This window comes from Manis pentadactyla, chromosome 5 (assembly GCF_030020395.1).
Source record: "Manis pentadactyla isolate mManPen7 chromosome 5, mManPen7.hap1, whole genome shotgun sequence".
NCBI lineage: Eukaryota > Metazoa > Chordata > Mammalia > Pholidota > Manidae > Manis > Manis pentadactyla.
This window is the reverse complement of record NC_080023.1, coordinates 20119491-20131765: the sequence shown is the minus strand read 5'-3', so window position 1 is coordinate 20131765 and position 12275 is coordinate 20119491. Positions and strand designations below refer to the sequence as shown.

The 12275-nt window shown below is 36.7% G+C and overlaps 1 protein-coding gene across 3 annotated transcripts in view; it reads right to left on the bottom strand.

Annotated features, from left to right (window-relative positions):
* The window catches only part of ZCCHC4 (zinc finger CCHC-type containing 4), a 47142-nt gene extending 35668 nt beyond the window's left edge, over positions 1-11474 (bottom strand). For 2 of the 3 annotated variants that reach the window (XM_036900535.2, XM_036900536.2), the window contains exons 1-3: positions 11326-11474; positions 10446-10564; positions 9609-9691 (exon numbers count right to left, since the gene is read on the bottom strand). In XM_036900535.2, the coding sequence (XP_036756430.2) occupies positions 9609-9691; positions 10446-10564; positions 11326-11452 (329 nt within the window). In that variant the 5' untranslated portion in view covers positions 11453-11474. The remainder of the gene's footprint in view (positions 1-9608; positions 9692-10445; positions 10565-11325) is intronic. The other variant, XM_036900537.2, reaches the window with a different exon arrangement.
* Positions 11475-12275: the final 801 nt, after the last annotated feature.

Below are 12275 nucleotides of genomic sequence, written 5' to 3'. Positions count from 1 at the left end.
AAACTTTTTAAATAGACAAAATATGTGAAACCACAGTTTAGACATCGAACAATGAACAATCCAAACAGTGAATGATAAGAGAAGGAACCAGATGAGTGAGTGGGACAACTGCCCAGCTTACTGCCTGTGGGGAGCTGGAAGCACAGGGCCAGAGAGCCCAAATGGAGCTCACTGTGTTGGTGAGATAGAGTGGAGAATTTGTGGGGGCTAGGGTGGCTAGAATTCACAAGGCAGAGGAATGGAGAATGTATATGGAGTACAGAGAACAGAAAATGGGGACACTGAGAGAGTGTGCTCCACAATTTGCTGATTCCCCTCAAGTCTTTAGCTGAGTGCCTATCAGCACAGGTGTGTGAAGAAAGTACCAGAGGAAAGGAGAGAGCCACTGAGAGGGAGCAGGTGCAACAATCACTGGATACACAAACAGGGTACCAACTGTGAGAAGTCTCAGCATTAGGTGGAGTGCTCAGAGGGTCCTGCCTAGGGCTGGGAGAAATTAGCCCTACTCCAGAGGCTGCTCTAGTCTCACCAAAAAGCTTAAGATATGCCTTCAAAAGCAAAAGAACAACAAATCTTTTCTGCAAAAAATCAGACAGCAAATATTTGGAGCTTGGCAGGCCATCTGGTCTCTTTGTCACAACTACTCCATCATAGTAGCACAAAAGCAACCAAGAACCACATGTAAACAGGCATGGCCAGATTCAGCCTGGAGGCTGAAGTTTGCCAAATCCTGCTCAAGAGTATCAAGTCACTTAACTGACCCAGATCACAGCTCGAATATATGTAAAGGGATAAAAAATATCCAGTATACAAGGTAAAACTGACCCTACTAGCATTGAATCAAATATTACCAGGTATGCAAACAAACAGGAAAATAAGACCCATGATAGGGGAGGAAAAAAACTTTGACCCCACTCAGAAATGACAGTGATACAATCAGTAGACAAAGACACTAAGGATATTTATTATAACTATATTTCACATGTTCAAGATGGTAGAGAAAAGAATGAGCTTGCTAAATGAAAACATGAAAGACACTAAAAAGACCCAAATCAAACCTATGAAAGTTTTTTTAAACTGAGACAAGAAAAAGAAATAAAAGGCATAGATAGATTGGAAAGGAAATATTAAAACTTATTTATTCTCAGACAATATGATCATGTAAGTAGAAAGTCCTGAGGAATCTTCAAAATTGCTGCTGGAACTACTAAGTAAGCTTATCAAGATTTCAGGATAAAAGATTAATATATAAAATCAACTGTATTGTTACAGATTATTATAGCTCTGGCTTACACCTGAGCACATGATCAATCTTAGTATCACACAAAGTGAACAACCAGATACTATCTATCTTTTGGAGTGATATAAAAGGAAATACTCCCACCACTTACAAAAAGTTTTGTCCCCCAAAATTCAATTTGAGTCTTAATGATGCTTATGCTTTACAAGAAATATGGGGAACATAAAAAGTGTTAAACAACATTTCAGGACACAATCAACCAGATTCAGAATGTGGAAAATTCCATAGGACAAATGACTCTATTTTTTTAACAAACAAAAGATTAAAGATATCAAACAACTGCAATGTGTCAACTTTGGATCCTGATTTGAACAAACCAATTAGAAAATGGCATTATGAGCTATCAGAGAATACTAAATATGAATACTAAATGCATGTTACATAATACTAAGTAATTGTTCATTTTTTAGGTATCTTAAGTATTGTGATTATGTTTTTTTAAAAAAGGCCTTATCTCTTGAGATACACAGAGAAGTATTTATGGATACAATTATATAGTGTCTAGACTGGAGGTCAGGGTAAAGGTACAGATGAAATAAAATTAGCCACATACTGCTGACTGATAAAGTCAGGTGGGGGTGGAGGAGGTTCTTTATACTGCTCTTTGCTTTTTGTGTATGCTGGAAATTTTCCATCATAAAACGTTTTAAAAAGTGCTTTAAAGAAAAGGCAGTAGGCAAACCAAAAGAAAATAGGCAAAGATGACTCCAGAAAATAACAAAGCAAGAACTGGGCTGTACTCAGCCCTAAATCATGAGAGGTTTCGTTTTTCATTCTTTGGCAAACCCAGCAAAATGACATATAACAGACTCACATCAAGATAAATCATCATGAAATATCACATCCCTAGAAATAAACAGATTCTTAAAAAATGATGGATCAAACAGGTCACAAGTCACATATAAAAAGTTCAGGAGTGAACTTCTTGAACTTCTCAACAATCAGAATGAAGACAAAAGGAAATGGAACACTGCTTTCCAAATTATGAGGCCAAAAATTGTTTCCACCTGAAATTCTATCATCTGCATAGGTATCAGTCAAGTATCAGCATAGATAAAGATATTTTTCAGAAATACAGGATCTTAAAATATTGACTTCCTTTTAAGCATTCAGGAAAAAGATCAAGTCAGCTGTTGGGCGGCAAAAATCAGGCTGGCCCCAGACTTAAACAATACCATATTCAGCTCCAGAACAGTGCTCCTCAAAGGGTGGCCGTGCACTGAAGCTGGCCGCCAACTGCTACCCGTTCCTGATGAGACAAAGACAGACATCAAGAGTATATGTTTAGAAACTTTTATACCAATGAGAGCACTTTTATATCTGTTCAATCTAGTAATTAAAAAATGTGGATTTGTACTGTGCATGTCTTCTCTTTTTTTCTCCTCTAGTAATTTATTTTTATTATACTAACAAAAGTATCTGATCATAGTGGATTGGAAATAAAAGCAAAATCATAAAATAAGCAAACAAAGACAGATCCTTTAACACAGATCATTTAAGAAGTACTGCTCTAGAGAACACGAAGTAATCCTGCAGTCCCCAAAGAAAATGTGTTACCTTAATCAGTTTAGAGTTGGCTACAGTACCATTCAAGAAAGGAGGTTAACAAATATTTTTGGACTTGAAAGAACTCAGATTATATAGTTACATAATCTGGGTCCTTATTGTAGAACCTGACAGATGGGTGACAGGAAAAAAGGGCAACCATTCCAGACTGCAGCATTTCTGAAAACCCTGGGGCAGATTCTCTAAGAAGATGAAACTGATAGATTATGCTACATCTGAATGTTCTGAATGGATTCAGACAACTGATAAGAGAGTTTGCAGTTGAATCAACGATAAGCACATAAATAAGCAAATAACAGCTACAACAACATAAAAACAAAGATTGTTGTTAACTCCAAGGAAAACAAAAAGCTGTGTAGGAAAGAACTTGAGATTTATTACATGCTTCACCTATAAGCAGTAGTTCTACTATAACAATGCAAACACTAAATTTTAAATCTAACCAAAATTATGATATAACCATATAAGAATGAGGTATGAGTTATAGCGGCAGGGTGGGGGCTAGGAGGGAGAGGGCAGAGCGAGGAGGAAAAGGAAGATAAATCCTTACCTTCCATATAAAATAAATAGAAAATTCTGAAACTTAAAAAATCAAGAAATAGCAATAGAAGCATGTTTTGTATTTCACAGATAGGAAGGCAAATTCTAAAAGAATTAGAAGCACTGACTGTTGCTTCTGGGAAGGCGAAAATGCACAAATGCATGTGTGGAGACAAGACTGTTGTTCTTTGTGAAACCTCACAGAACTATTGGATTCTATTGGCACACAGAGATTACTTTATTGAAATTTAATTCATGTACCATACAATTACCCATTTAAAGTATACAATTCAGTAGCTTTTAGAACACTCATGAAGTTGTGCAACCATTGCCACAGTCTAGGTACATTTTCATCACCCCAGAAAGAAGCTTCGTGTTCACCAGCAGTCACTCCTCAGTCACCCCTACCCTCAGCCTCTAGCCTCCAACGATCTGCTTTCTGTCATAATAGATTTGCCTATTCTGGACATTTCATATAAATGGAATCACATAACAGATAATAGCCACATAGGAGTTTGACTGAAATTTTTTCATTAATAGAAGACTTACATTTAAAAAATAAAAACTGCTTAAGGATGAATTTCAGCCAAATAAAAGATGAATGAAGAAACTATACAAATGGACTATCAGAACTGACTCTACTGAACCACAGAATAAAAACAGAAATAAATATGGATATTATAGTTATAGTATAAAATGTAAATAATATAAATCCAAGTGAAAGTCGTAGGCGGAAGGGAAGAGAAAGTTGGAGTAATGTAATTATACTACTTTCTCATGTTTTAGAGCCACAGATCAAAAGATAAAATTTAAAACTAAAAAAAAAAAACACTTGATTTCTCAATCAAGTAGAAGAGCTGTAAGCAATATTTAAAGGCATAAAGGTTAACCTTAAAAAATAAATGATCAACTAAAACTGGTCAGTGATTACAGAGAAAGAGGAAGAAGAGATGTACTGGTTTCATCCTTTCTCGCTTTTAGATAGATGAAGACCATCTTTAAAAAAAAAGATTCAATATAGTATAAAAAGCTAGAAAAGGCAACCATTAAAACATAAATATAAAAGAACCACATATTTAAAAAGGAAAGCAAAGAAAACACAGACCATATAGTTAAAAGAGAACAAAAAGAAGCAATAAAAATAGAAAACATAAAATAATACAGCAAAACTAAGACCAAGCATACCTTCTATACCCACTATGACAATATGCTAAATCCACCCATTAAAAGAAAGCCTGCTGGACTGAACCACAGAACAAGCATATTTTTTTACATTTTAGCATCTAAGACATTGAGAAGTGATTTATGATGGCCATCAGCCAGACGGAGGTCATGATGTAGCTGGGACTTCCCATTCATTTGCAAACATAGTCCCAGCCCTCCATGCCATCATCACCTCAACCCAGTACTGTGCACTGCTGGGACTACAGACAGTGTCATTGTCATCGCCCTGTGAGTCAGTCCCAAAACACAAAGTTATTGCATGTGCAGTCAGACACCCAAACAGAGCAACAGAGTGTATGTTTGATATTAGAGAAGCAAATACGCATCCTTGAGAGAATGAAAACAATCAAGGGCTTTACAGGAAAAGAACGAAGATTATCAAGTAGATAAAATTGTTACTTTAATCAGGTCCTGTTACTCAAGTATTGCAGACCAACACAGGTTTGTACAATACATTTGAACTGCAAGGGTCCACTTATATGAAGATTTTTTCAATAAATACTGGACAGTATTGTGAATGTACTTTCTCTTCTTATGATTTCCTTAACATTTTCTTTTTTCTAGCTCACCTTGTGAGAATCCAGTATGTAATACATGTAACATATAAAATACGTTAATCAACTATTCATATATCAGTAAGGTTTCCAGTCAACAGTAGGCTATTAGTAAGTGTTTGTGGAGTCAAAAGTTGCATGCAGACTTTCACTGCCTGGGGGTCAGTGTCTCTAACTCCTGCATTGTTCAAGAGTCAGCTGTACAGTCAAAAAGACAGCCCATCACACACCAAGCAATGACAGCTGAAGACAGGAAAAGCTTATCATCAGAAGAGATGCAACAAAGTTCAAAGCACTGAGGGGTTGGTATGACAATCCATTCAATACATAGGACTATCTTAAGTCACTTAAAGACATTAATTTATTTTTAAAAGAAGAAAATGAAAACTGTTAAATAAACCTCCACTCATGTATCTTTGTGCCTTGTCAAAACTGTCCCACAGAAAGCTTTATTGCTAGCTCATTAACCTTTTCTTGACAAAAGATATAACTGAGATCTTGTGTGTTCTTTCTTTCCATCCAAAAATCACATCATAAGCGTTCAGCTGTATTATATAACACTCAGACACAAGGTTTTCGATTACTTTTGGAGGAAACACAAAAAATACGAAGAACTAAGGATTACTCAGCATTTCCTCCTTATTCAGACTTACTACACATACCCAGGGGGAGAAGATATTCATTCCGCTGTATGGCTCAGCATGATTCACAAATTGCAGACTAGCATTTTGAAATGTCATTTTTATTGATCTCTGTTTGATGTTCCACTTGCCTTTTCTGGAGTAGACAAATTATATTTATGGCATTTCCCTAATAGCAGACCTTGAAAAATCGGAATTTAAATGAGCTCTGAAAAAGCAATGACTTAATGAAATATCAACCAAACAAAACTATCTGGATGCACATAAATTAATGCTGATGTTAGCATTGAAATATATGTTCCCTAAGACTTCATAGCAAGAAATATATGGTCCCTAAGTAAAGGTGCCCACATACTATATAATACAACTACATTTCTGGGCATAACAGGCAGCTAAAAACTATAAGGAAAGTCAAATCTCAGGCACAAAATGTAAATCTGTCAAATGAACACATATGAAATACAAAGCATGGTTCAGAGTGAGATTAGAAAAATGAGTATCAAATCCTATTCTGCAAAACCTAGATATCTACGCACTTCCTGTTCCATAAGATCAAATAACAAAGGTCAATTAATCTTGCTAGTTACCATCATTCCTAACAATTTCAGAAATAAATTAGCCAAAGAAAAGCTTTGTTACTCCACAGTAACTGATGAAAATTTGCTTACAGAGTAGGAATAACATTTAAATACATTTTAATACTTTCAAATGTAGCATAAATTACAAAACAAAATTACAATGTCAAGTAATAATACATCATCTTTAGGCCCATTTACATCCAAGAATGAACTGCTAGTCTCAAGATAAAGACACATTAAGAGAAGAAGTAAGTAATAATACAGAATAGGTATCTAGTAAGCCTTTGATTTTAAAAAGCCAAAATTTTAAATTTTCAGACGAATGACTGATTTCAAATGTTTTACTCTACAGAAAGCATACAAAGCATAGAGAAAGCATACAAAGCATAAGAGCATCAATTACAAAATGATGCAGTGAAATCAATAATACATTTCAAAAGGCTTAAACCTCTACTTATCCTCCAAAACGTGTTCAAGTACCAGGTCCTTAAACCGTATCAATCAGCTACAGCACAAGTTAGCTGCAATGTTTCTGAAGTTCCCGAGCACTCAGTCTTTTCTATGAATGCTGCTGACACCTAACACATTCTTCTTTGCACTGTATAAACTTTGACTGTATCTCAACTCTATTACTAACATCTTAAGTTATTTTTGAGCCCTCAACAAAGAATGAGTAACAGGATGGATGGATGTTGGATGGAGGCTTGGGCAACAAAATCCAAGGTTATGGGTCACAGACGATTTAGGGTGTTGAAAATTATTTTATTAAGGCATTCTCAGCACTAGATAAGAGATGAAAGTATGGCCCCCAGGAAATAACCTTTTGAAAATTCTTTAATACTTCATATTTTAGCCAATGTTTTCATATTCTAATTAACTTGAAATGGTGAATGGTGGTTTAGCTCCAGAATGGTGGTTTAACTCCAGACTAAAATTTAATTATGCAAGGAAACAAGACTACCTAGATTTTCTTACAGGGTTTGAGTGAATCACCAATATCCTTATGACATAATACCCTACATCAATAACACAAAAAACATGCTTAACAGATAAAAATATTTGATATATACATTATGACAATACCTCGAAAAACAAACAAATCTTGGCAAAGGAAAAAGCCCACGCGAAGCTACTACAAAATGACCAAAGTACTGGGTTCAAAGGGAGAAACCACAGATGATGCTTTTCTACTTTCTATTTTCTGCATCTTTGATAATCTATTTTATCTCACTATGTATGTAACCCTTATGTTTTATCTCCCTATATCTCCTTAAATTAAATCATTACACATCATATATTAATTACATCTGCTTTTATGTTTAAAAATAATATTTTAGAATCAGAGAGACATAAGTCTGACTCACAGCTAAGTCATTCTAGTAGTAAGAACTTAATGAAGTTATTCAACTTCCTCAAGCCTCAATTTTCACATACAAGTGAACTACTTCTGCAGGATTACATATCTCAGGTACCTGTTGTAATGTTGCAACACACCTAGCACAGTGCCTGGCTCACAGTAGTGCTCAATTTACATTAATTCCCTTTTCAACACTTTTTGTTGTTGATTCGATTCCCGTATAGAAGGTAGAGATCATGGATTAAGGACTTTGGTTAAGGGGCAATCAAGCTATCTTAAGAAACTCCCCCCATCAAAGTACTTTAAAATCTACTGAGAAATCAAGAAATAGATTTTTAATAGAGCCCAGTACTCCTTTCCAGTAGCATGGATAAGACCTCAAAATCCTTCTGAACACAGCAGCCCAGGTAGCAAGAAGCAATTGGCTTGAGAGTGAAAAATTGTCATCTGCAACCCAGACCACAAGACTCTTGAAGGAGCCTAGCACATACAACACTAGGTCTATGACCCAGGAAAGGGGGTCTTTTCACAGGTTTGCCTAACAACTATGACTCCATTCCCATTTACCCAATAAAACATCTTAACAAGGCAGATTTTAAAAAGCATTTGGGTTCTTTTAGTACTTAAAAAAAAAACAAACACTAAAGTAAATCTCTGTAACATTGGATTTAACAATGGATTCTTGGCTATTATCACCAAAAGTACAAGCAACAAAAGAAAAAAATTTGTAAGTTGGACTTCATCAAATTTAAAAACTCTTGTGCATCAAAGAAGTGAAAAGATAATCTGCAAAATGGGAGAAAATATTTGCAAATTATACGTCTGATAAGAGTATAACATCTAGAAGATTCAAAGAACTCTGGCAACTCAGCAACAAAAAGACAAAACAATTCTATCAAAAACGGACAAAGAATTTAGATATTTTTCCAAAGAAGATATACCAATGGCCAATAAGCACATGCAAAATAGTTAACATTATTAGTAATTAGGGAAATAAAAATCAACAATGGCATACTACTTTACAACTATTAAGAATGCCATAGTCAAAAAAACCAGAAAATAGTAAATAGATATGGAGAAACAAGGATACAGAGAAACTAGAACACTTGTACACTGCTCGTGGGAATGTAAAATGGTACAGCCACTGTGGAAAATGATTTGTTGGGTCCTCAAAACACTAAACATAGAATTACCATATGATCCAGAAATTTCACTCCTAAGTTTATACCCAAAAGAATTGAAAACAGGGAGACTCAGATATTTGTATGTCAATGTTCACTGCAGCATTATTCACAATAGGCAAAAGATGGAAATAACCCAAATGCCCATTGATGGATGAATGGATAAACAAAATGTGGTGTATACACATAATGAATATTACTCGGCCATAAAAAGAATGAAGTTCTGACACATGCTACCACATGGATGAGCCTTGAAGACATTACACTAGGTGGAGTAAGCCAGACACAAAAGGACAAATACTGTATGACTCTACTTATATAAGATACTCGAATAGTAAAACCTAAAGAGACAGAAAGTATAATAGAAGCTATGAGGATTTGGGAGGAGGCAGAATAGGTAGAATGGTGACAGAGTTTCTGTTTGGGGTGATGAAAAGTTTTGGAACTATTTAGTGGTGATAACTACATAGCATCGTGTATGGATTTAATGCCACTGAATAATGCACTTAAAATTATTTAAATGGAAATTTTATGTTATATATGTATTTTACCACAATAAAAATTTTAAAAAGTAAGTGAAAGTAGATTAAAAAGCACAGGGAAAAAAAAAAAAAAAAAAAAAAAAGCACAGGGAAAAATAAATTAATAAATAAATCAAACACAGCACCTTTCCACGCACTGCATTCGGGATAGAGGAGGCTGACATCTTTGGTTATGAGCTTCTCGGGCAGCAAGTCTAGCTTCTGATAACTGAAAGAATAAACAACCCATTAATAAACTATCAGCCTTGATATCATCCTAGAAAAACTGGTATCACATTCTGACATCAAAATGCCAGAAATTCAAGAAGCTCAATGTTGAAAACAAGCAGTTATTTCAGGGGAAAAGAAAACAAATTAAACTGGGAAAATTCCTGAGCATTTTGGAGCAACACCCAACATTTTAAAGCAAAGATTTCTTCACACATGGTGACTTTAACAGGTCGGCAAAAGAGTTGTAATCTAAGACTGTTTACCAATCCACCTACCAAAGCTGAAAATGTTCTAGTCAAAACATTCAGAAACTTTAACAGGAGCTGAGTCTAAGGGGATATCGAGCCCAAAACTATACTCTAAGTGGCTTTCTTGGTCATACGGCAGCTACATAAAGGATGCTCAATGCAAATGCTTTTAAAAAGTGTTTTCTAAAACACTTCCTGGAACCATCATGATCTAGACTCTTTAGGGAGAAATATCTATTTGCAAATGAAGAATCAGCCCCCCCAATACTAACACCTCAGTGAATCTTAAAGGGAAGTGTGAGACAGTAGTTTAAGACATCAATAATCAAAGTAAGTTTAGATTAAGTATAAACTCCAGTCTTTCCAATCAAAACCATAGTATCTTCATCTATCTTATGAGATTTATCTAATATAATGCTCAAACTGCATACATTTTTATTGGTTTAGACATTCTCAATGAAATTGTCATATCAATCAAAAAAAAAGTCCATAAAGTTGATATACCTTTTCATCTTCCCATTGAAAAAAATTACAGTCTTTTCTATCTCTACAGGCTGAGCAGGCATAAAACCTCCGTGTTTCTTCTTTCCCTTGGCTCACCTTTACAAACAGAAGAGTGGGTCCTAGTTACAGAATACAAAAAACATGTCAAACAATAGTTGTATGCATGAAGTTCTTAGTTTTCTTAAATAAAACTTGATCTTACGCAATTTGTCACAATTAAATCCACCACTAATAGCTTTTTTTTCTCAGTCACAACATTCAGTCACTGACTAAGAAATAATTTCTGAAAACTCGTCCCCAGAAAGAAAATGCTACTGTCAGTATAGCTGCTACTACAAGTTGAATGACCTGGAACCTGAGACTAAAGCAATGAAAGGCGTCCAGAGAACTCAGCGTTTTGCCACCTCCCGCTCAGTTACCTTTCAGTAAAAATCTGAACTTTTGATTTTGAGTTCGACACACCCTTTCTCTGCAAGTTAGAGAAAAAGTGGGTCTGGTTTCTAAGCAACAATTCATTCCATTGTTCTCCCTAACTTTTTAAATTGGAAAGATAGCAAATTAACCAATGAAATCCCCAAGTACTTGGCAATGGAATTAGCAAATAACATGCATCCCCTTTGCCTAGACTTTGCTTCTTAAAAAAAAAAAAAAAAAATCCTCTTAAAAGAGAAACGTAACAGCCGTGAAGCCAAAACCACAACAGTGGGGACTTTCTCTGACGGCTACGTAAATTGGAAAACACGTCAGAGGCAGAGGCGTTTCCTAGGCATCCCACACGGTCGTGGGGAGAGGACTAATCCACGAGCGCTGGAAGCCAGGGCACCGTAGAGCTAACTAACACATGCCCCTTGGGGCCGGCTGAGCCCAGACGCGGACGCACCGTGAGGGCACAGCGGGGCGGGTGTGGCAGGCTCAGAGGGAAGTACCACTTCCACTCCCGAGCTCCCCTGACGACCCGCGAGCACCTCAGCCTCCACGGCTGCAAGCCTGTCCCTGGGGGCCGCCATCTTCCTGCCGCCGTCCCGAAAGCCTCAGTCCGAACCAAGGAGGCTGAGAAAGAGTGCCGCCACAGCCCACAGTTGCTCACAGCGCCCCCTAAAGCCTCGGAGGAGGTATAGCCGCCCAGGAAGAGGCCACGCCCCCAAACGTACTCCCCCTGCTACCCAGGACCAGCCCCTAAGAGTTCCGGCAGGTGGCGTGTGGCTGGGAGAGGTGCGAGGTAGAGGACGGCGGAGGTGGGGACAATCGCAGGCAATTTGTTGGACCTATGCAATAAGCTCACCTATTTTCTGCCTCATCCTCAGCACTCAACCCCACCCCCCCTACTTAGGTTACAGCCAGGAGATGAAATGACTCTGGAGCAAAAATTTGGTCGGGATGGAAATCCAAAGGCCAAGACACCACCAACAGCTGTCAACGGAAACGGCTGCAGCAACTGAGCTTGGTGGAACCACCCTCTTTTTTATTCAAAGTCAGTCACAAAGTTATCTACCTATTGGACAACGTTTATAGTTGCACATCATATTTGCATACCATTAACATTTATATGTCAGAGTGAGAAATAAAACTGCCCCTATTTGTATGACACGATTATCTACATAGAAAAATCCCCAGGAATGTACAAAAATAACCCCAGTTAAACTGAGCTGAGCAAGGTTGCAAGATACTGGACAAACATACAAAAATCAATTATACTACTATTTACTGGCAATGATGACCAGAACACCCAAATGAAAATTAGAACACCACTTACAACTGCTCACATAAATGAAACACTTAGGTGTAAATTTAACAACACATGTACAGGACTTGCGTACTGAAAACTACAAA